This window comes from Indicator indicator, chromosome 1 (assembly GCF_027791375.1).
Source record: "Indicator indicator isolate 239-I01 chromosome 1, UM_Iind_1.1, whole genome shotgun sequence".
NCBI lineage: Eukaryota > Metazoa > Chordata > Aves > Piciformes > Indicatoridae > Indicator > Indicator indicator.
This window is the reverse complement of record NC_072010.1, coordinates 19973185-19999028: the sequence shown is the minus strand read 5'-3', so window position 1 is coordinate 19999028 and position 25844 is coordinate 19973185. Positions and strand designations below refer to the sequence as shown.

Here is a 25844-nt window from a genome sequence, read left to right as displayed (position 1 = left end):
TGTCGGCGGCGCCGCTGCGGCTTCCGGGAAGATGGCGGCCTGGAGAGCGGCGTTGGTGGCTGCCGCCCGCGCTCCGCTAAGGGGACGACTCGCCGGTCTGCGGCCCCCTCGGAGCCAGCGGCGCCCACCTAGCTGGAAGGTCGTCGCCGCCGCCCTCGTCGGAGGAGGCTCCCTGGCGGCGTGCTACAGCGAGCGGCCGGGCGTGTTCCCGACGGTTCTGGCTCAGGTAAGGCAGCATCTCCACTCCTGTAGCCTCGCGTCCCACCAGCGGACAGGACCGGGCGGGCCGCGGCGGGGAACCAGGGCCTGGCGCCGGGGGCGGGCGTGAGGTTGCGGGGCCCAGGAGCGGTCATCGGCGGGCGCGTTGGAGGCCTGCGGGCGAGCCGGGATTCGTGGTGCTCAGACCTTGTCTGCCTCAACGCCGTGAGGTGGAACCCATCTGCAGGAGCTCACAGCGCTCAGGTCGTCCATCAGGTAACGTGCGGCCCAGGCCCCCTTGTCAGCAGCCGGGGTAAGCAGTGTGTCACTTAAACTACTCCTGCCTCACCTCATTGACGGGAACTGTGCCGCGCTCTTCAGTGGAAGAGAGCAGAGTTCGCCTTAGCACCTAGTGTTTCCCATCTTTACTTGACAGCCCTGGTTGTGCAACCTGATGAACTTGGTGGCTTGCATGAGTACAAGGCCTGTACAGAGCTCCTTCTCTTGCTGGTAACTTTCAGATGCCTTCCATAATGCCCGGTCTAGAGTATTTCAGGAAAATAGTGCTTTTATATTACGTACTTTCTCTGAAATGCAGCACCCGTAACAGGATGATTTCCTCTGGGTGTGTTCACCTTGAAGCATCACTGCTTACTCAGAAGGTTATGTTCGGGGACAGATAGTCATTATTTACAAAATAATCATCACAAGTTCCAAAATACAGTTATGCTTTCCAATTGTATTCTTTTCATGGAGGTAGAGAACTTGTCCCCATTCTTCCTTTGACCAAGAAGCTGCTGTCAATTAGAGTTGGGTAGATATTTCAAGACTAGAAGATCTCAATGTTTTTTAAGCTATAGGATTTAGGTGGAAGAGGAGTGAAGAGGTCAGTGTAGGCTTGCAGTATCATTGATCTCCTTGTATCTAGAAAATTTTTGAAGTATTCAACAGTTTCTATGCTTCAATGCTTTGTCTTTTAACAGATATTGAACAGGGTAAACCACAAGCAGATAAACAGAAACCTTTATTCTAGAGTCAGGAACAAAAAAGGATTGCTTAATATTTTTTAATACATATTGCAGTTTTAATTAAGTTTAAGTTGCATATTCTTAGGCAACTCAATTATTATTTTTTTAATAAGCAAATTTCTGAATAGATCAAATATGAGTACTGATTCTTTGGACAGCATGTTAAAACTTTGGTTTTCAGTATACATCTCCTAGTGAGGAAGGTATCTGTTATTCCACTAGAAATCCTACTGGAAATGTATCTCTTTGTTGAAAAGAGCCAATAAAATAGGATTTTATGTTTAGTTATGTGACAGTTTTCAGCAGCATTGCATCATGTTTGCTAAGTCCTGTTGTTGAGACTAACTTCATATGTGCATGGAACTCTTCTGTAAGTAGACATGTATTTAGGTATATATAAAAGGTGTTGAATGCAGGAAGTACTCACTTTTAAAGGATGTTGAGTGAAGCAGTCTAATTTTGCTGCTGCTGGATTTGTGGATTAGCTTCTGTGTAGTGCATGGACAGTTCTACAGGTCCACTTTTCAATTCTCGGGGGAGAACTCCGAAAGTCTCCAGCTTGTTTAATTGATTTACTTTTGGAGACAGTAAATTGCTAGATTCTCCAAATGTTAAGCAGTTTATTCACTTTAAACTTTTTAGTTTTCCAGTAAGATGACTGTTGGAGGTTCTGTCATAGTAGCAGGCAAAAGCTCTCCATATGTCTAGTATTCCACGTTGCTGCAATTAATATTTTAAAACTAAGAACTGGTCATGCAGAACATAACACTAAGGGCAATAAACTGAAAGTGGAGCTGGATTGTAAAAGCAATAAGGAACAGAGTGGAAGAGCCTAAGTAGTATGTTATGAGTCTTTTAAGCAGATTAAATGTTACTTGTGACTTCTTATCAAAAATGGGAAATAATCAAAAGCAAAATGGAGTGCTGAAACAAATATGTCACCTTTATTTTGTTTCAAAGCAATCTTTCTTCAGTTCAGAGCTTGAGTAGTCCTGTTAAATGGAGATGCTTTTCATTCCTATTGCTGTTTCTTTTCACTATAACTGATCTTGCTTGATAGTGCTAACAAAGAATTCCAAACGGTTTGTTCACATTGCAGAATGTTAAAGTAGTGGAAATGTTTGTAACATAGGTATGTGAAATAAGGAAAGTAAATAAACAGCATCATTTTCATTATCATTGTACTGATAAAGGAATACGTAATGGAAATGTTTATACTTCTATCTCATCAGCTAGGCCTAGCATTTGTGCTTGAGGGTGCAGCAAGATTATGCTGCAGTGCTTTCCAGTGTTTTCCTTGGTAATAAAATCTTTGCTGTTGATTCACAAGAGTGAATTGATGCAAAATGAGTGCTAATTATTTTAAATGCTTCACAAAGTGAAGCTGACAAGTCAACAATGTGTTTCCATGCTGTAAAGAGCCAACAGATGATATACTTAGTTATGTGGCATTTTTGCAGCAGTTGCATTATGTTTAAGACATTCCTATCATTAAGACAATCATCATCCATGTATGGGACTCTGCTGTAAGAATAGTAAGAGCCAATGAGTAAATTCTCATTCTTGTCCTAAGCAAGATGTAACTACCATTAACAGCTCTGTTGCAAAATCAAAGTCTTCATTGTAAATGCTTGCTGTTTGTTAGTTTAGGTAGTTGAAGGTGATAACTCTATTTTGATTTAGTCTCAATAATACTAGTTTCTAGCAAACTAGTCATCAATTTTTCAGCTACACCTCGTTCTATTTAATTTCAGAGAGGAAGTTTGCTGTTGAAGCTGTCAACATGTGGAGGCTGAAGTTCTGTAAATTTTTTTATTTTTTTCTTCTAAAGCTTTTCTTGATTATTCTGAAATCAAAGACTGATACTTTTGGCACCTAGTTGCTTAAATCTTGATTTAAATTGAGTCCTCACATGCTGCTGAGGGTTTAATCCTATTGATATTTTTTGTTGGCACTTCTGACTTCTGCTCAAAGTGAATAAAATCCAGCCTGTCTACAACTCTTCACAGAATCAAAGGTCCTGCAGGGTCAGCTAATCTGTTTTCATTTTGTGAGTTGTATGGATAGTGTCTGTTTTATTTTGTAGTGGATTATGTTTGGCTACTGTGTTCTAATATAATTATTGTTTATTCTGTCAATACAATTTCAGGTTTAGGATTTTTTAAACCTTTTTTTTTGGTCTGGCTTTTAGCAGCATTTTCAATGCTACTTACCTGTTCTGTCAACTAACATTAAGTGGGTAGCATTTTAATAATAAAACTTCCTATATTTAAGGTTACCTTAGATGTGACCTTTGATAGTAACTCTCTTTAGAGCTTCAGTAAGCGGCAGTAGTGTTCTGTGAGCACCAATGACTCCTGCCTCCCCATTGCAACTCAGTTTGGCGTTTGTCAAGCGACTGTAGCATTGATCTCAAACGCACACACACAGCAAATGATAAGAAAACTCTGAGAAGCAGCAGGGTGCCAGAGGCAGCATCTTGTACTCCTGCTAAGTCGTTGATGGACCTGTTTAGTCACTAGCTTCAGAATGAGGAATATAATTTGATTCACCCTTGAAGAGTTGCCATCCCTGCTAAGTCACTGTTTAGATGAGACTGGCTGGAATTCTTACTAGCACATGGTTACAGGTGTGCAGAGTCTTGTAATTTTGCTGATAAGCATGATTTTGTTGTGGGAAGCATCAGTTGGTACTTAAGTATTTGATACCACTTATCTGAGGGAAAGAGGAAGACCAAACATACAAACAGCATTGTTAATTTTTATTTTTTCATCATTTCTTGTTGATACTTTCTGTTACATGATTGTAGCATGGTTGCAAAGTTCAATTTATCTTACCTTTTCTGCTGGTTGGGTTGCATCAGCAGTGCTACAATTCTTCCAGGGAAGAGGAGACTCAATTCTTGCCCATAAACAAATATGTTGTATTTCATCATACTGAAAACATGATGATTAACAAACAAATTGTGACATTTAATTTTTTTTAGTATCTTATATTTCTGAAATTCTCTTTTTTAATTAAAATGTGTTAATTGAAACAGTCCTCTTTTGGATGGTATTTTTTTAATTATTATTTCACTTTAAATTATATTGAATGTTTTGCAATGTTAGCAATTCTTAAGAGAAGCAAAGAGAGCTAGACATAGGAGTGGTGACTTTGTGTGTTACAATGATATATAGAAACTGTTATTCCAAGCAACTAGGAGTAAAATACTTCTAATGATTAAAACTAGAGCTTACGTTAGTTTTCCGGAGCTACGTGTATAACCACCATGAAAGTTTAATTTGGAACTACTACCCTAAATTGTTTAATGAAACCAGAGTGTTGTAAAGGATTCCGCAAACGTTAGTTTGTTCAGGGAAGACCCACTAGCTTTTGTCATTATGGAAAATGCAAAATAATATACTGGAGGACCTCTTTACAACTCCTAGGTCTATGGAGAACTCAGTGCCATAGTTCATAGGATTATTTAGGAAGAGTGCTTAAATTAAATATAACTCTTAAGTTTATCAGGCATTTAGTAGAAGTCACTGGGCATCCAGACTTGGAATTTTCTAAAAATGGTTAAGTTCTGAAGTCTCATCTGTGTTTCTTGGTGACATTTCGAGATGTGCACTGTGTCTCCAAAGAGATGAGTGCAGAGATGTAAGTTTTCTTGGACAAGTTCTGATACATTGTGCATGATTTTCACTCAAGTAAAATTTCTAACACAAATCATTAGATGATTTGAAAAATAATGTCTCCTATAAGCATGTTTGCTGTTTATTTTACTTGATTGATAACTTCTGGTGTAAATGTGCAAATTACATATGCTCCCAAAAAGTAATTAGTTGCATGCACATTAAAAGCAGCATTTTGTTTAAATCCTTTGATCATTTAAAGTAATTTCAGAGGAAAGGAAGGGTGAAGTTTGTAGCTCTAGGATTTTGATGTTTTTTAACACATCCTTTGTATCCAGGACCACTTTCTGTCTTAAGCTATGCTTACACTACTTTTAGCCTATGCTTTCTTACTCAGTATGTTTCTGAATACTTTGTTGTAATAGATGATGTTATTTAGGAAAGTAAACTGTGCATAATAAGTGCATGTGAAGGATTTTTGGTCCTAGCAGATAAAAAGTATATGTGTGGCATTTTAATTCACTCACCAAATATAAAAATGAAATCGTGTATTTCTTTGTAGGAACCGTTATTTAATCTGGAAGTTACATGTAAGTGCCTTAAGTTATGAGACATGGGTGTACCTTGTTAGAATGGGAATTTTTGTGGAAGTTTCATTGCAATCTGTTCATACTGAGAGAGGAACATTGTTGTTAAGATGAGAGGTGCCTTGATAAATATAGAACCCAGGATAAAACTGCATAAGGATTTGTAATGATGTATAGAATTCCCTGGAGAGAGGAATGTAGTTCTAAAATAAAACGAGAAAGATTATATGAAGTCTAGTCTGAAAAATACACAGGAAGGTTCTTGTGCTTACTCTGTCATAAAAATAAAAAAATGGCCTGCTTTTGTTGGATCAAAAATCCTTGAAGAGAATTTGTATCCCAAATAATATTTTAAAGTGTGTATCTCTGAGTCTTTATGGTATTAGAAATTAATTGAGAATGCAAATATAACAACACACAATGTTCATGAAGTAAAATTAACAGTGTATAAAAGTCTGCACCATAATGCTTTAGCAGGCTTTTGAAACTTAATGCAGGTGGTTTTAACTCACATCAGACATACTCTGTGATAGCTTGCAGGCCTCAGAGAAGCCTCATGTTTGAATTCAGCTGGTGCAAACCTCATCACATCATTAATACTTAAAATGTATCACACAGTATCACAGTGTATCAGAGGTTGGAAGGGACTTCAAGAGATCATCAGGTCCAGCCTCACTGCCAGAGCAGGATCACTTAGGGTAGTCCGCACAGGTGGGTTTTGAAAGTCTCCGGAGAAGGAGACTCCACACGCCCCCGGACAGCCTGTTCCAGTGCTCTGTCACCCTCACTGTAAAGAGAGTTTCTCCTCATGTTGAGGTGAAATCTTCTATGTTCTAGTTTGAAACCATTATTCCTTGTCTTATCACTGTGAACCACCGAAAAGAGCCTGACTCCCTCCACTTGACACCTACCTCTCAGATATTTATAGACATTGATCAGATCCCTTCTCAGTCTTCTGCAGACTAAACAGCCCCAGGGCTCTCAGTCTCTCTTCAGAGGGGACTGAGTCTCAGTCATAGGGGACTGGACTGATCTCAGTCTCTCTTGATATGTAGTAAAAGACCTTCCAATTTTTTGCGTCTTCTTGTGCTGCTGACTGTTGTTCTCCCTGTGACAGAACATATCACACTGTACTTACTGGACTGGGACACAGTGCATGGAGCCAGGCAGTGGTCCCCTGCACAACTTTAGATTTCTGTTCTGACTGTATCATGGTTAGAAAGCTGTCAGAGGACTTCTTACAGCATCTTCAGGTTGGGTTATTGAACCATGTTCAAGATGATGTCTTCAAGTCTTCCCATTGAAGAATCTGCAAAACTAGCAACCTTTGGGGAGTGCCCAGTTCAATTCAAGGTGCTCTGAACCCGTGATGTTTCTTTACAGCAGAGCCCAGCACTGGAGAGGCTCATCATTGATGTCTGGTGAACTGCAGGCAGTGCTCTTGTTGGTGTGTGGTAGCATCTCTCCAATAACTTCGTGTTTTACTTTCTGCTGTATCGTTACTGCAAATTCTGTCTTGATAAATATCGCCAATAAATGTTGTCTTATCATGGCAAGGCAGTTAACTCTGTAGGTGAACACAGTAAACACTTCCTATTTTTGAACAGGACAAGGGTAGTCACTTTATTACGTATCTGAGATATTGATCATGTATGGCTACATACAAGTGATTTTAACACAATTCATGCATAAGTGGTGTGTCATATGAATAGATTCCTACCAAGTTTTTTCTTTATCATGTAACTAGAAGTAAACTTAAAGTACTACAATATTTGATTATGTGCATTTAAATTCCTTGATAACATCGTTGCCTCCTAATTAATCAAGAATTCATGAGTTTCAGTTAATAGTCCAAAAATATTATCAACATAGTTTGTGTTTTAAAAATGCATTTTAAAACAACATTCCTCCAGTTTTTAAGCATCAATAAATATAAATCTCCCCTATAAGGAGAGCTCTTCCAAATTAGATTGCCATCTCAGCCTACTCTAGTCTTTTTTTCCTTTTCCTTGAATATGCTTTAGTCTTTTTGAAACTATTCCTCTTGTGCAGCCAACCAGGGTAACCTTAGCTACCTCTTGTTTAATTCTGTATTTCTCTGTGTTATGGAAATACTGTATGTATCAGGTATCCACCAAGCAGTCTGCATCAATAACTGAGGTATTAAATATGTCACAAACATCATTCTCAGCATTAGTGACATACAGACATTATTATGTTGTGTGCCTAAAATAGAATGTGGTATAGAGAGCATGGAATCTGTAGGATCATGATGTTATAATTAATTATAGACTTAAATGCTACTTACGGATGTGCATTTGTTTCTCAACTTTAAATATATGGTATCCTTTTCAGCTTTTTAAATGAAGATATTTATATCCTGAAGTTTTTGGCTTTGAAAATATTTACATTTATTCCCTTCTCTATGTGCACCGAAATTCTTTGTGCAGGTGCCCTCACTGATACTAAAACAAGACGTCAAAATGTAATTTTAGGGGTCAAGGTTAAAATTTAACTATCTTTCATCTGATCTGTCACCTTCCACTTGAGTTTGCTATTCCTATGTGACTTCAGTGATTAAATAAAATCTAACATTCTTTCTAGGCTTTTTGATACTTGTGGACACATGGGGTGAGTTAAGCCCTGAGTTTGTTGTGTTTTTAGCTACTGTTTTAATTGCAATGTAATAAGAGGCTAACATTTGAGAGTCTTGGACTGCTTGTTGGTGGACGAATGTAAGCAGATAAAATAGCTTCCCTGAAAATAATAATAATAAAAAAGTACTCTTTTGAGTAGAAAGACTTTTACAAAATAATGTTCTGGGTTTTTTAAACAAAGATCCCAGAGAAGAAACTAATACTAATTTATTGGAAATATGGGAGTTTTCCTCTAATAAATACTCTAGATCTTTTCAAAATAGATAGTATATTGTTTCTTTTTTATTTATTTTTTTCAGATGGGAGCTCCATTTTGTTTTTCTAAGAACTTCAAATATAGTGATAATTACCCCTTTTTTGATAAGATATGATATATTGTGTACACGCAGTACCAACTGTTCCTCTGTTGCTGCTGTTTTGTACTGGTTTGCAAATGTTTGCTGGATTACCATGACAGCTCTGTGTTGCACTTCCTTGCAGACCTTTGTGTAAAGACTGTGGCTGACTGTGGATGTTCCTAACAAGCAGGTCAGCATTTTGAAAGCATAAAATAGCCTGAAAAAGAAGAAATAACTGAGAATATAGCTTAATTTGAGCTGTGGAGAAATGTACGTAGACCTAACTAGTGTCAATTGCAACAGCAGCATTAGGTCTACTTACTCCATCTTCTGATTTATCTGCATTGGGTACTTTTAGGTCACTAAATTTTGGTAATTTGAAATGTTGTCTAGTTTTTGGTTTTGCTACTATTCTTATGATAAGATTGCTTAACATAACTAGGCTTAATTTTGTTTGAGTATTCCAGAAATAGTAGCTAAAACAATCAAAGATAACTGACAGATAAAACTGTGTGAAGTGCATTTTCAGAACACTTGTGGTAAGCTGTATCTCCTTACTGCTACTCGTGAAGGTTTTTATTACATTGAAAGGCAAGAAAAGGGAGTCTTGTCAGCTTGAAACACCAAGCAGCATTTAAAGTAGTTCCTCCAGGTTTGTGTCTCTCTCAGGGTGGGAGAAGTTTCAGGACTGACTGCCTGGCACTGATGGAGTCTATATAAAGCAGTTTTAGCAGATGTAGCTAATAAAAACAATCAGCACCAATACCTTCCCTGTTCCCTTGCCAAATCAGCAGAGAAACTCCTTTGTCTGCTTCCAAAAATTGCAGAGACCAAGCTTAGCATAGATGAAAAAATTAAATGAAATTAAGGAACTCAAAGATTCCATAAGTTTGGGTGGGTTTTTTTTTAATCTTTCTTTTTTAAAAGTAGACCTTTTCCTTGATAATGCCTATTATTGGAGATTGTGCCATATTAGATTAATAATCTATTGACAAATTATGATGCAATATTAAAATAAAATACATTGAATTGCAAATAAAGCTGTATACGTGTTATGTACAGAAATATGTACATATTTATACTTTAGTAAACATATAATAGTATGTGTATGTATAAATTATACTTAAAATACAGACTGTGTGAATGCAGTAATAATAAATGTAATACTGTTTTAATAATGAAGTTACAGTATTTACTTTGAAAGTTTCTAATTAAATTGACAGATATGCACAGTATTTAAAGGATGAATTCTGCCTGTTAAGAGGCAGACAGCTGTGTGCTGCCAAGTCAGGCCCAGCTTTAAACTTGATTATGTGCAGACTTCAATGTGAAATCTTGTCAAAGGAGAAAAATGGAAAGTTCTGTGCTGTCCTTTTGCTCACTATGGTAAAACGGACTTGGTAATTGAATTATATTCTCTCACAAAGTTGCCAAAATGAACTTTATTTTTCAGTTAAAAGATCTTAATTGCTACGTATTGACCACATTATTTGACAGTCTGCTTCTCCTTTCTTAACCTGAAAATTAGTAGACAGTAGAGCTTATTGCCGTAACTGCCAGAAGCATTGGTTGGGGGCTGGAGTACAGCTTCTGTATCAGTTCTCTAGGTGTGGCTGTGGTCTTGACTGATACATTGGTGGGGTTTTTAAGGAAATGCAAAATCAAGATGATGCTTGTCACTAAGATACTGATTTTTACCTTTTCTTTATATTTTTAAATTGTTTAAACGCAAAGTGACAGTGGCCCCAGCAGCCTGGAATTGTCACAAAAATCAGTTTCCCCTTGTTCATTTACCTGAGGGGAGGCATTAGTGTATGGTTCTTACTTAGGAACGCAATAAAGGTGAGTGATAAAACATCTGGCACCCTTTTGTAATGAAAAATATACTTGATAGTCTTAGGCATAAGAGAATACAGTAATATCACAACTGTATTTGAGAATAAGTAAGAAATTACAGGCTTCTTCTAAAGATATGAAACAGCAGGAATAAATGTTGTAATCTCCAAAGATAAACAAAACAATACAAAACATGCATCAATTTAAAAATCGGGTTTCCAGAGCAATTTAGATGCTTTTCTCTAATGTAAAGCATTAATGTAAAGTCTGTACTTTTCAACAGGTAAGAAATGAGGAGACTACTTAATTTATTTCACATTAGATGGACTTGTGATAATGCATAACTGTTCTTCATGAAATCCATCTCCACATAAGAGAAGCTTTCCTACTTTTTGCAGTGAGGTGTGCCCACAGTAGGAACAACATCATGAAGGGTGGAGTTGCTTTGTTTTTATTACCAAAAAAAAAAAAAGTTTCGGTACTAACATGCATAGATCAGATAAAAATGTTTTTTGAAAGCTTCAGACGCATGCAAGACGTGGTTTGTCTTCCTGAAACTGTTGTGTCACAAACGGAATTCAGAGGAAAACTTTTTTTTTTTCATGGCAACAGTTACAGTAGATACTTAGAAATCTGCATGTGTGTTAGTAACTTTGCTGTCAAAGAAATGTAATCTTTCATATTCTAATTTTACAGAAATCCTGTGATTAGGTCAGTGAGAATCAACTAAATGATAAAAATAGATCGACTTAAACAATATGCAGATTCCATTTCTTCAGGCTCAGTTAGGTGAGCTCTACAATGTGCAGGTGCTTTTCTTGTGCTGTGATTTATTTTCTCAGAAATTATTTTCTTCTAACCCTCCACCAGATTATCTGGCAGTGCATGCTGCTATTTTTTCTTTACTTAAGTAAGAATTTTTTTAAGCTCAGCAAACTCTTTTCATTTAAATTGGCTGTGGCCAGAGCTTCCTGGCCTGGCTGGGTCAGTGGGATAGATCAGTAGGCCAAGGTCAGTTGTATGAGGTTTAACAAGGCCAAGTGCCGGGTCCTTCACTTGGGGCACAACAGCCCCATGCAGTGCTACAGGATTGGGGCAGAGTGGCTGGAAAGCTACCAGCAGAAAAGGCCCTAGCGTTGCTGATTGATGGTCAGCTGAACTTGAACCAGCAGTGTGCCCAGGTGGCCAAGAAGACCAACAGCATCCTGGACTGTATCAGAAATTGCATGGCCAGCAGGAGCAGGGCAGTGATTGTGCACTGGTAAAATCATACCTTGAATACTTTGTTCTGTTTGGGGCCCCTCACTACAAGAAGGACATTGAGATGCTGGAGCATGTCCAGAGAAGGGCAATGAAGTTGTTTAAGGGCCTGGAGAACACGTCTTATGAGGAGGGGCTGAGTGAGGTGGGATTGTTTCATCTGGAGAACAGGAGGCTGAGGGGAGACCTTATCGTTCTCTACAACTGCCTGGAAGGAGGGAGGTGGCTGTTGGTCTCTATTCTCTAGTATCAAGCCATAGAATGAGAGAAAATGGCCTCAAATTACCCCATGGGAAATTTAGAATGGGTATCAGGAAAAAATTGTTGGCTGAAAGGGTGACCAGGCATTGGAATAGGCTGCCTGGGGAGGTGGTGGAGTCATCCCTGGAGGTGTTCAGTAAACATGTAGACCTGGCACTCTGAGACATGGTTTAATGGCCATGGTGGTGTGAGGTCAACAGTCGGACTCAAGGATCTTAGAGGTCTTTTCCAGCTGAAACGATTCTATGATTCTGATTCCCATATGGAAGCTTCTCAGAAAAAAATCTTAAAATATGTTTGGTTTAAATTGTATTGGCTAAACATGCTCTGTTTGCTGGGATATAGTTAAAATATATATGGATTTACTGTTCAAAGTAAATGATTTTCAATATTATTTCAAGGTGGTTTAGGTTTTTTATAGTTTGGTGGTTGTTGCATGTGTGTGTGTTACTGCTGCAGTATTTCTTCTTCTGGGAAATTTTTTGTTTGTTTTGTTTGCATATGGCTGTTGTTAAGAACCTCTGTAAAGAAATTGGCTTGTCTCTCTCCAGCATCTTTCTAAGTAACAGCATTTAGGCTGTGGCCTATGGGAAAGATTCAACATGGAAAACAAACAACAAAAACTAAAGGAACTCTTCTGTTACTGGATTTTTAAAAAATTAATTAAAACATAATTTTCAGTGTAGCTGAAGAAGACCTATCAGGGACAATAAAGAGTGTAAAATATATAAACTTACTTTTCCTAGATCACAGTCTTTTCTTTTATACTGAAGATGCCTGTTGGATGGAATGTTCCTACTCAGTCTCTCAGAAAAACATTGTAGGAAATGCTGACATACTTCTTTCCCCAGCTGCTGTTAAATTTGGAAAAGTGACAATGTGGTATTGCTACATGGTGTTGCATTATTAGTCCTTAATTGTAAGATTTATGTCCTTCCTTCTCTTCAGTCTCAAAAGTGAAAAATACAAAGAAAAATTTAATGATTTACATGCACTAGAAATGTTGGGTGTGTTAATTGAGAAGACTTTGTGTAGTGATAAATACTGGATTCTTTATGTGAACACCTATATATGAAGTAGTGCACTTTTGTCTGTTAATATGCTATTTACTGAATGTTTATCGTGGGTACCTAATTTTCTAATTTGTGATTAAGAGGTCTCTCAACAGGTCTGCCTTTTGCAATGCCAGAAATGCGATCAAGGTGCAATGTCAGAAATAATGATTTGTAGTCAGATTCTTTGGTGTAAAACTCAAAGCAATGCATGATGTTCCATTACAGGTAGATTTTTCTCTGCACTGTACACTCATGCTCTGTGGCAAAGGTAGAATATACCACTTCCAGCGTTGCAGAGTACTCACAGTGACAGCAAACAGGGAATGATTATCCTGAGAGTCATGACGTGACTGAATCCTTTTGAGTAAAGATTTGTGAGACTGTGGTTGGGGCAATGGGGCATCTTCAAGGCTTCTTCATCCCCTAATTGCTTGTTAATTAGATCTTTGTGGGAGTCTGGAAATCTTCCCTGCAGGATTCCTTCTGCACAGCGAATGCTGCAGGATAAAGTTGTGCAGGGGGGCCTGGATCCTCTTTCCCTCATGTAGCCTGCAGATTAGGTCGCTCTCTATTTATCACTTCCAGAACTAGCAGACTCCATGTGTGGGAGTGCCCTGCACTGCTGCTTTCCAGCTTGCTTCTGCTCCCTCCATTGCTGAAGCAGAGGGGCTAGGCTGGCCTCAGCTTTGAATAGAGTTAGAAGCTGGCATGTAATGGGAAGTAAAAACAGTGGCTCTGGGCCAGGCTGATTAAATTCTGGATGTGGTGTTAATATGATGGAATCAGACCCTTCCATATGTTCAGTAGAGTGTGTGTGATTCTGTGTCACCTCTGTAAATTCCTGTTACGTACATCTGCTTCTGTCTGTCAGAAGTATCCAGTTGATCTGACTAGACCACTGCAAGTGGGTTTAAAAGTTGCTCAGAGTTCTTTGAAGTGTGTTACATTTCGTGCATGCAGCGTTCCCTGTCATCCTGGAAGTCATACTTGGGTGGTTGTTTTGCTACTTCACACCTGGAAATTGTCGAGCTTGCACTGCGTATTAAGGGACATTTCTAGCCCATGTAGTGTCCCTGTGGTTGTGTTTGGCGAAACAGAGTTCATAGAGGAAACAACCCTTTATTAGAGCAGGTGCTGAAATGGGGTGATTACACAAGCTTTTGGTCACCACACCAAGCTATAGAGTTTTCTCTGTCAGTAAACTTTTAATAGACAGTTACTGATGATGATCAAGTTATGTTGAGGTAGCCATGTGACAATAGTGATGTCCTTTTGATTGTAAATAGGTTATTGGTCCTAGAGGCCATACTTTGCAAAGAGCAGCGTCCATGAATAGTTTCCTAAGAATTTAAAGTTAACATACTCCTAACATCCATGCTTACACATCAAGTGAATAATTTTTTGTATTCAGATATTTTGCTTAGTGCGGGACACTTCCCCTACTGGCAAGTCATGAACAGTAATTCTACTTTTACAGTTAAAATGTCCTTTGTTCAGTTTTGATCCTGCAGTCCTTAATACAATCCTTCACTGTCAGAGAAAGCAGGAGAGGAGAAAGTGAATCTACACTTTTCCAGTGTTCACTATATTTGTGGAACTGATATATGCATAAGACACTGAGTAAAGCACCCAGTGTTTTTGTATTTGTTTCTGAAAATGTTACTTTATGCAATAAGTGTACACAATAGCATTATTAGTTTTCCATTATTCATAAAGTAAATGTCCATGAAATTTTTGGGTTTTTTGTTTTGTTTTGAGGCTTAGAGTCAAAGTTATTGTCTATATGAGTCAATATAATGTTTTTATGGGGTGTTTAAAAGAATCACGAACAGATAACTTGGTATTCAAAGTGCAGTTGGTTCAGTGTAACGTGTAAGCATCTGTGTAAATTGGATTATTAGTCTAATCTGACTGTTGTAAAAACAGTATTAGATTGGAGTTGGAAAGATAACATAGTAATTTACCAAGTGCTAAACTGGGTTTAAAATTCTCCTTAATGGTGTAGCTTAAAGAATGTATCTCCGTTATGTTAAAGATACGAAAGTTAAAAATAAAGGGGAGGAGGAAGGGCATATCTGTGGTGTCAGCGAGGCATGTGGTGAGCTGATGTATAAAGGGAAGGCAATGGATCTCCTTGGATTCCAGCCAGCAGTGCTGGACATGGGCACTCTGCCGAGGCACATTCCGGGGTATTAAGTGCAATCCCTTCCCAAGTGCGCTGAGCCCTCTGCGTAATTCATCTTCTGTGGGGGAGCGGGCATACAAGTTAGGTAGCTTCATTACCAGTGCAACTTCTTGGGAGTCACTTTTTCAATTCAGGGCAGTGTTTGACTTCTGAACAGGTGGACTTGGGTAGCTCTGTTTGAATCTACTATGCAGGCACTATCTTTCAACTTGCTGTTACTTTGAACAGGGTATTGGGATCTGAATTTTTGGTTGTCAACAAATCACATTAAGAAGGTGACTTTTTAATGTACGTTTTTTTACTTTAGAAGTGCTGTTGGTGTTAGCATGCAAAATTGAATAGTGGTGGAATTTCCTTTTAACCTCTGTCCTGTTAAAAACCTATTCACATAGTCCAGCTGTTTTCCACATGATAGCAACACTGGAAGAAATATGTATGATCCACCCATGTGAACACAAAGAGGAAGAACGGAAGGAAAAAAGGAATTATTCCTCAGTGGAAGGCACCTGTATATTTCAACAGGTGATCAAGTGCTACAGTAAAGACAATCCCTAAAGGTGTCCAAGATAGAAGATTACATTCTCCAACCTTTGAGAAGCATCATTCCCATTTTCTCCACTATCCTAATTTTGCACCTTTTCTCATTTTCTTGATAACTTAAAAGCAAAGTGAATTAGGCATACAATTCCCTGTTCTGTCTCCTAGAGTAAAAGCTTTAAAGCCACTCAGAAATATTTGTGGGATTGGCCTCCTGCTCCTCCCTATGCTCAGAGGGATGGGTTACCTCAGATCTCCTGATGACAAGCATACACCATTTTGTGAAATTAGTTCCTCCAGAGTTATTTTTGACTACCAGGATTATTTGGCCACTTTTTTTTCAGCATGACCATAGTAAGCCTGAATGTGTAGAGTGTAGCTTTGTATGTTTCAGTGTGAGCATCAGATTTATATATATATATTTTAAAAAGCTATGAAAACATTTAATAAAGTATAAATGTTTATAATATTGTAGCTTTTAATATCAGCTTTTCATGCTAACAGATTGCTTCTTGTTGTTGAAAAACTGTTTTGTAATGAGAGCTTTCAGATAAATATTTAATGTCAAGATAGGCTGAGATTAATCTAAAGATATTAATATGACCAAGGTAACTGTGATCTGCACTTCATTGAGATGCTGTGCCTTGAAAATGTAAAATACCTGCATGAGTGTTTATATTCAGTTTTAAAGAGCTTGGTGGCCAAAATTTATCTTTAAAATAGCTTGGTTTTCTGACATGTTGTTAGCAACTGATCCTTACTCAAAGATTACAAATTGAGCTTATTAAACTATTTGATTTACCTTGCATTTCTCCTGTCTTCTTAGAAAATCTTCTTACCAAAAGTGCTGCATCATACTGCTGATAGTTGTGGATGCAAAGAAGTAGAAACATGGGACAGTGAAAAGCATATAGGAAGGGATGGCATTTTTCTTCTCTAGCACTGGAAATGTAGTGCACTGACATCTGCCAGTTCATTCCCACAGCCTTGCTCAAAAAGAAGCTAAGGTCCAAAAAAACTTGTGTTTAATTAGACAGTGTCATTTAACATTTTCCGTGCTTCTGGAACAAAGCCATTTACATGCAGGATCTGAATAGCTGCTCACAGCTGTTGCTAGCTTATACCCTGCTGATGCTTATAGCTCCTCACCCTAACACTGGAAAAGTGTCTTTTAAATGTAATATTGTGACGAACACCAAGGGTCTTGGTTAGAGCCCTTGTCTAATGCTGTCCATGTTTCACACATTTAGGAGAGCTAACATTAAGATAATTTCTGTTAAATATGGGGAGCCATAAGAACTTGAGAAGGCAAAGAGTTTTTAAGAACAAATAGACTTAATTCAGCAATAGTAGTATGAAATGGTATAAGATATGACTTACAGTAGATAGTCTGTACAAATGGGGAGTCATGCTTCATTTTTGGCAGGTTCCTTTGGTGCTGATAGTATGCACTTTTTGCTATTCTAGTTGAACTACTCTGTCAGCTGTTTAACTATACTTTTCTAGTAATTTTTACTGAGTTTTCCCAAGCATTAGGAGTGTTGGAGATCTAAAGAGAAATTAATAGGAAGCAGGTAATGTTTACACAGAGGGGAAAAAAAAGTAAGACTGAGAAATAGCTTGTCATCTCTTTTTCAACGCTATCTCTTCTTTCTATAATCCTATCAAAATAAAGATAAAAAAATGAATATCTGAATCTTACATTAGGAATTTTCTAATTCTTTCTTACAGTTTGCTTTTATGTTGCCTTCCTCTTGTCTCTAAAGACTCTCTTCAGCCACCTTCCTGCTTTGAATTTCTAGTCTCTTTTTGTGCATGTTGATTTCAAATAATGATTTCTTTGAGGAAGAAACAAAAAATAACTATGAAAAGTGAGTTAGAGACTATGGATTGGGTTTTTTTCTACAGAAAGTAGTATAGCATAGTTTCATTTTAAAGAGCCAAAATACACGTTTCAAGTTGTTCGTTCACAAGTAACTTAAGCAATTAAACTTTTGAAAAATTCTTGCAACTAAGTTGAACGAATTTTGCTTTACCAACAAAATGCAGTGTTATGGGATTTACAGGTAGGAAAATACACAAAACCATAAATTTCAACTTATTTTATGAGAGGATGAATAATGAGCACTTGTGTATCTTAGTAAATAGGTGCAAAATGTTAAATAATATTTTGTGTACATTTTCATTATTTTTAATTGGAATGGAATGTTATTTTTTAAGAGTTTCTTTGTGTTGACACAATGTAATAACATACATTCTGTTTAGTTGCCTTCTGTAATGAGTTAGGGCTTTTTAGTTACTGTGTTAAGGATAGCTTGGACTTACCTCAGTAGAAGTTTTAATGACTAGCTTGAAGCCATTTTCTTTTAAGGAATTAATATTTAGACATTACATTAGCTATGGGGTAATTAACTGGTTTTGAATAATTAATGAGTAAAATTGCAAGGACTGTAATTTGCATTGCCTAATATGAACTTTTAAGGCTTTCTTTAAAGTTTTTTTGCTAATTAAAATGCTAAATTGATTTTATTTCATGAATAGGGTATGAAAAAATATGGCCATAATTTCTTTGTAGGCTACATTTGACTTGACGTTTCATTGAAATCAAGCCTGGATTAATAATTTACTCTTTTCTCTAAGCAGATGTGCCAGAGGTTAAAAAAAAAAAATCATTTGATATTACTTTAATGCCTCTGAATTTTATTTTGTGATTGAATTTCCTTGGTTTTGTAACAGAAAGATTTAACCTTTCATGTGTATTGGGGGGGAGAGAGACAAGGAGAGAGGGGGACTTTTAAATTGACTTTTGAGTTCAGTTTTGTGTGAAAACCAGTTCCGCACAAGGGTGAAAGAAACCCCTTTAACTAGGACATCAAATGCTTGCATCATGGTTGGCATGCTCCATTGATGTTCAGATTGAACTATGTTGATAACATTTATGCCTGTGTAAAACTAGAAGCAGAACAAATATTATAAGCACGCACATAGTACCTAACTTTCCGTAGTTTTTGGTTTTCTTCCAAATTCATAATTATACTTAGGAAGTTCCTTTCTGGTCTTCCAAATCGTTATTAAAAAAAAAATGGACATTGATAACTGATGTGGGTGTGGCATCCCAAAGCTTCTGATCTCTGGTGTTAAATCTTTTGAAGTAGAAAATACATAATAGCTTAGAAAAACTTGATTGAACTATACCTCAAGGAAAATAGATTTAATAAGTGGTTGCTTAATTGACGTGACCTTGTCGGGTTAGAGAAACCAGAGAGCAAAACTACAGGGAAAGAGCTGGGCTAAACTTTTATTTAAATAATGCCTTCAGATGCTATGATACATACAGATTGTAATCAAAATTACTATTTTATCTGAAGCCTGAGACCATAAAAATTGGTATTTTATAATTATTAGTAAATTGCTCAAGCTACTGCTCAGCCCAGCTAATTGCTCTCATTTCTATATTCTAATCAAAGAGGAAACAAAACTATGACCAAGCTTAATGGCCAGCATGTGTAGTAGGAGCTATCACACTGAGTGGTGTTCACCAGTGAAGCAAATTTTGTGCTACCTAAGTGAGATGCTTTTGGTTATAAAGCAATTACGCTGCTTGAGTACTGCTGGCTATGGCAGGGCCTTCCGCGTTTATTTGGGGATACCTCCTTCCCATCCCTAACGATGTATTGACCATTTAAAGTTGCTTCATAGAATCATAGAGTCCACCAAGTTGGAAGAGACCTCCAAGATCATCCAGTCCAACCAATCACCCAGCACTATCCAATCAACTAGACCATGGCACCAAGTGCCTCATCCAGTCTTCTCTTGAACATCTCCCGGGACGGCGACTCCACCACCTCCCTGGGCAGCCCATTCCAATGGGCAATCACTCTCTCTGTGAAGGAACTTCCTCCTAATATCCAGCCTGGCACAACTTGAGACTGTGTGTCCTCTTGTTCTGCTGCTGGTTGCCTGGGAAAAGAGACTGACCCCCACCTGGCTACATCCTCCCTTCAGGTACTTGTAGACAGCAATGAGGTCACCCCTGAGCCTCCTCTTCTCCAGGCTGAACAACCCCAGCTCCCTCAGCCTCTCCTCATAGGGCCTGTGTTCCAGGCCCCTCCCCAGCTTTGTTGCCCTTCTCTGGACATGTTCCAGTACCTCAACATCTCTCTTGAATTGAGGGGCCCAGACCTGGACACATTTGTGGAGTGCTTTTAATTTCTAGGTACAAATGAAGTAAATTACCAGGGAGGGGTTTCAGTCTTCTAAGTATTATCATTCTTCTTAGAAGAATAAAAAAAAAGGTGAGGTTTTTTACTATGCCATTCATGGTTTCATGGCAGGGATAAACTGAAGATTCTTGCTTTTCTTGGTCCATATGTGTCTGTACTTGATGCCTCCATCTTAAAAAGGATAAAGATTGATGATTACTAACATTCTATTAGCATTGTTATGTGATATGATGGCATGTAGCAGTTGGGAGAGAAGATACTGTTCTCTGACATTAATCGTGTGTTATGCTGGGCCATTCACAGGCCGTTCCCATAGTCTTCGTTACTTATCATTAATCTTCCATGTCATGCTTTCTTCAAATCTTTTGCCTGTGATCATCCCTTACTTGAAGTCTGTATTTAAGTGTATGGAAGATGGAATTTGTGACTAATGTGGTGCCCAGGAAGGATTTCCACAGCACTCTTAGTTTTCATCTTAGTAATTTGATTGTTTTTTCAGACCAGACAGTCAAATTCTATTTCCTAGTTTTTCACATATAATTACAAGTAATTGCAGGCTTTTCAGACATTACCTATAAAACTATTAAGGTACAGTGATTCTTATTAAGCTTTTGTGTATTAAAAAAAACCCCAACAGTGCATTATTTTTATAAGTTGCTCCACTGCACTCTCCTAGAAACAGTGGATTTGATTTGAAACTGTGAAGTTATTTGTAATTTTTCTAAACCTGTTCCTTATCCATGCAAAACCGCTAGGAGCTGGAAAAAAATAATTTGTGCTTGTGATTAAATATAGAAGAATGAATGCCTATTATATCCATCACTGTATTGTATCATTATTACTGTGATTTTCTGGTGTTCCTTGATCAAATAACTCTGTGTTAGAAGACAACTTTCCTGTGTAACAGTGCTTTCATGAAACAATTACTTTTCATTGTAGCAAATGGCTTTTTTTGGTATCATTAAATAACTATGTAGATTGTTTTCTAAAGACATTAGTAGCTTAAGTAATTTAAATAGACATGAGTATGTTGATGATTTAATTTTATTTATGAGTAAAATTACAGTGCTTTAAACTAGTGTGGCAGAAAGATGCCTGAAATTAGTGCTGTGTGTCTGTTACTTGTGTTGGAGAATTGAGGAGGAAGAAGGGGCGGGCAAGTTAGTTTGTGTGGTATGTGGTTTGGGTTTGATTTATCGTCTTTTTTTTTAATGCAAGGGCTTTTACTTTTAGGAGGTGCTTTCAGTCATTCATGTCTTTTCTCATTAACAAAAAAGGCCTGCACTTGATGTACAACTGTAAAAATTAGATGAACAGATTTCAGAGAACTTAGCCAAGTTACTTGCTGCTAAAGACTTAATTTTGCTGGGTGACATTTCTAGGTATTTATAATTCTTGCAGCTGTAATAGAGTACACATTTTTGTGTATTGTACATATGTAGAGACTTATTGGTAAAGTACCTATGCTTAGTACCATTGATTGGCAATTTCAAACAAAGCTATGGGGCAGACCAAAAAGTAAATAATATGGATAATACAATAATAGCAGTCTTGAGACACGTAATTCTTTCATGGATTAGATAAATGATATTTTGCTGGCATTAAGCTCACAACCCTGTTCCTTTACTATTTGTAATTTGTTTTCAGTCATGCATAGACTTGTTGACAGCTATTTACTAGAAGTCTACCTTTGCAAGAAACTAGTACCGTGCTGTGTAGCAATAAAAATATCAAGATACCAGCTGAAAGAACTGTTTCTCAGTTGTATTAATATGTAAGCACTAGAAAATGTGAAAGACTTGCACTTTGAGCAGAAGTGTGCAAATACGCTTGATTTCTCATATTAATTACTTGTCTGCTTGATGATACTGTTTCTGTTAGAATTACACTTTATATTTGTTAAACATCAGCAGTCAAATTACTTTTTCATATTGTTTATATTAAAAAAATGTCCTGCCTAACAAGTCCCAAGACTTGTTTAGAGCCTGTTGTGTATTGAACATTCTTGTCAGTAGCCTGAAAATACACGTTCTATGGTTTTGTCATCATAGAATCATAGAATCAGTCAGGGTTGGAAGGGACCACAAGGATCATCTAGTTCCAATACCCCTGCCATGGGCAGGGACACCTCACACTAGATCAGGCTGGCTAGAGCCTCATCCAGCCTGGCCTTAAACACCTCCAGGGATGGGGCCCCAACCACCTCCCTGGACAACCCATTCCAGGCTCTCACCACTCTCATGCTGAAGAACTTCTTCCTCACATCCAGCCTGAATCTCCCCATTCCCAGCTTTATTCCATTCCCCCTAGTCCTGTCACTACCTGATAGCCTAAAAAGTCCCTCTCCAGCTTTCTTGTAGGCCCCCTGCAGATATTGAAAGGCCACAAGAAGGTCACCTCGGAGCCTTCTCTTCTCCAGACTGAACAGCCCCAACTCTTTCAGTCTGTCCTCATAGGAGAGGTGCTTCAGCCCTCTGATCATCCTGGTGGCCCTCCTCTGGACACATTCCAGCATGTCCATATCCCTCTTGGAATAGGGGCTCCAGAACTGGACACAGTACTCCAGCTGTGGTCTCACCAGAGCGGAGTAGAGGGGGAGAATCACCTCCCTTGACCTGCTGGCCATACTTCTCTTGTTGCAGCCCAGGATCTGGTTGGTTTTCCGGGCTGCAAGTGCACATTGATGACAGCTCATGTTGAGCTTCTCGTCCACCAGCACCCCCAAGTCCCTCTCCTCAGGGCTGCTTTCTAGTCAGTCACTGCTCAGCCTGTATTTGTGCTTGGGATTGCCTCGACCCAGATGCAGGACCCTGCACTTGGTCTTGTTGAACCTCATGAGGTAGGCTTGTGCCCACCTCTCCAGCCTGTCAAGGTCCCTCTGGACCTCTCCAGCCTGTCAAGGTCCCTCATCCTTGGAGGTGTTAGCATAATTGACACGGTGCAGCTCATGGCACATAGCAGACAATGTTCAAAACTCGAGTTGCCGTCAAATAAATGAAACGCTTATTTATGAACTTTTGAAAGCTGTAATGTCATCATAGGAGAAAGCTGTGCTTTTCTTGCTTTGTGCCACACACATACTTTGAGGGTACACTGATAACTCAGTTCATTTTCTCTGGCCTTCTACTCCATGGGTGTAACCTTTAACCTTTAACCTTTCTTCTGAGTGCATCAGTCCAAGTCTGTTTTGCTGTATTGCTAAACTGGGAGATATAATCCAATTTAATGATTTCTTTTTGTGGCATTTCCAGTTAGATTGGTTTTGGTAATCAGTAGAAGTTAATGTTTTCATTTTAAGGCTGCAGATTTTAAAAGTTTACTGATCCTTCTCATTGTTGGTTCAGAGCTAGGAGCAGTAAACCTATTTAATCTGTTTCTGTTGTGTTGCTCTGGTTTATTTGTTCTGTATCTATAAGCTAACCGATACCTGTAATAGCCTGTCTTCTCTATTTTTTACTGTGTTCACATTTGTAAGATGTTAGAGAAGAATGATGAGAATTATGTACAGTATTTAAAAATGTTAGTACACTAGTGACACAGTAATTTTTCTTCTTTTCTTTTTTTTTTTTTTTTTTTACTCTTTCATCATTTTATGGTGATCCTAGCCTTGATTTCTCTTTGATCACTACTGGGATTTTGGCTGATGTATTCAGAGAACAATCTATGATGATTCCATTTCTCCCCCTCGACTAGTGACAGAACTGATATCATTCATCATGTGTATTATCTTTTTGTATGTGCTTTCCTTTGCATTTACATGGACTATTATACCTTTGGTCAGATTTATTATCGATTGCATGAAATAATTTGTACAATTAATAAGCCTTTTGACCTTTTCCTAGATCTATCTTTCTAGATTGTTGATGTGCTGAATCACATTGACCCTTTAGGAACCCTACTGGCAAAATGTTTCATATGAGAAACCGTTTCTGCTCTTGCTTTGCTTTGGTTGGAGGACTTTCCCTTTTGTCCTGTGTTAGAACACTTTGTTTAGGAGATTCCTTACCTTTTGTTAGGTAGCTTGTGCAACCTTCTGGAAAACTCAGATCTGTTCTGTCAATAAAATCACACTTAGGCAGCTGCTTGCCAATCCTTCAGCTACTACTAGTACTAATGACATCCCTTTACAAAATGTTATTGATTCTTCCCACATACTTATCCATATGCTTAGTCTTGCTGATTGTGCTATAGTTTAAACTGTTTCCCTTGGTGCAGGGCTGACTTCTTCATCCCAGACTTCCCAGACTGCTAATTTTTTGTTTAAAGGATACAATATCTGACTCTGTCATTGCTGTCTTATAGTATAGTTTTAAGAAATAGATTTGACACTGTAGTTGTTAGATTATTGGTTAGATCATTACTCTGGAAAATTTGGGTAAATGCTGTCTGATCCTGATGACTTATTGTTAATGTCTTTGTCTAGATTATCTTCTGCTTCCAATTGCTTAAAATGCCTCTCTGTTCTACTCCTGTGGAGAAAGACTGTTGCATCAGCTTGCATCGGGGAAAAAAAGCAAAACCGAAACCCCTCAATGTAACTTTTCTGGTACTTCTTCCTGCTTGAGCTCTTCTTTCATGTCTCAATCATCTATTTACCCTACAGATTCTTAATGCATGTACATGGAACAGGTATTAACTGCAAATTGAAAGAGTTATTTAAAAAGTTAGTTTTCAAACTTATTTTTGCTCTGCATTTTTAAAATCCATGGTGAACTAGGTGAAGTTTTATGGAGTGTTCTCCCCCACCCTGTTTTCACTGTTTAAGAAAAGCATAAACTTTTAAAAAGATGCTTTTCTACTTAAAAATGGCCTTCTCCAATGTTATTTTTCAGCAGAGTGGCTTTTCTGGGTGTTTGTTGTTTGGGGGTTTGTTTTGGCTTATTTGTTTGTTTTGGGGGTTTGGTGTTTTTTTTGTTTTGGTTTGGTTGGGGTTTTGTTTTGTTTTGGGGTTTTTGGGGGTTTTCTAAAGTTTTATGTGTACTTCTTGTTATGTTTACTTGCTTGGTGTTAATAAGCGATGTGTGTTGGCTGTGAGCTTCTAACAGTTTTCAGGTGATCACTGTCATGTGCGAGCATTTACCTTTCAAAGGTACTCCTTCCAAATAGCATCTTCATTTTCATGTAGCTTACTTTTGTCATTGTTAACTTCATGAGAATGAATTTTTTATTGGTGGTGTTCCAAAGATGTTTAATGTGTATTAACAGTTGCTATTAGTGGCTCTTTCATTCAAGATATAGTGGGCTTTGTGAGCTGTTTTCTCCTGCATCAAAAGTTGATTCTGCTTTTTATGATAGCTTGCAGAAGGAATAATTCATGGTGTCTAAAATACAACAGTTCTCACAGTTGTATTTACATATCTAGCAGTGAGAGATTTCCATTCCTGAGTAGTTGCTTTCCTGCTCTCATAGCTTCTGCAGTTTTCAATAGTGTGTACTATTATGTTAACTCTTGGTCACACGGTTTATAAAAGAACTCTTAATTTTATGCTTGGAGGATGCTGTGCCAACATACATGTTGGTTTCCTTGTGTTTTTTTGGATAAGAGCAGTGAGAGCCATTTACTTCAAATTTTTTTGAGGCCTTCAGCACTGACTCCCATGTTGTTCTTACCTCCAAGTTAAGATACTACAGTATGGACAGGGTGGCCAAGATGAGTGAAAAAATGGTTGAATTATCAGCCTCAGAGAGTAATGGTTAATGACTCATACTTGACCTGGAGACCAGTGAAAATGGAGTACTCTAGAGATCTGTCCTGGGATGTGTCCTACTTAGCATCTTTACCAATGAACCAGAGGAGGTGACAGAATTCGCTTGTCATATTTGCAAATACCAAACAGAAGGGAACCAGTCAATACATGGAACTGCCACTGGGGAGACCTAGATAGGCTGGAGGAATGGGACAACAAGAACCTCATGAAATTCTAAAAACAAATGCAGTTCTACACCTGCAAAGAAAGAATTCCTTGCACCAGTTCTGTCCAAGGAGCAGCTGTATGGAAAGGAATCAAAGGGTGTCAACAGGTAGCAGCCTGAACATAAGAGTGTGCCCTGGCTGCAAC

At 38.0% G+C, this 25844-nt stretch overlaps 1 protein-coding gene across 1 annotated transcript in view; it reads left to right on the top strand.

Annotated features, from left to right (window-relative positions):
* The first annotated feature begins 31 nt into the window (after positions 1 to 31).
* The window catches only part of MICU2 (mitochondrial calcium uptake 2), a 148685-nt gene continuing 122872 nt past the window's right edge, over positions 32 to 25844 (top strand). Inside the window, exon 1 of the mRNA XM_054390754.1 lies at positions 32 to 226. Within this exon, the coding sequence (XP_054246729.1) occupies positions 32 to 226 (195 nt within the window). The remainder of the gene's footprint in view (positions 227 to 25844) is intronic.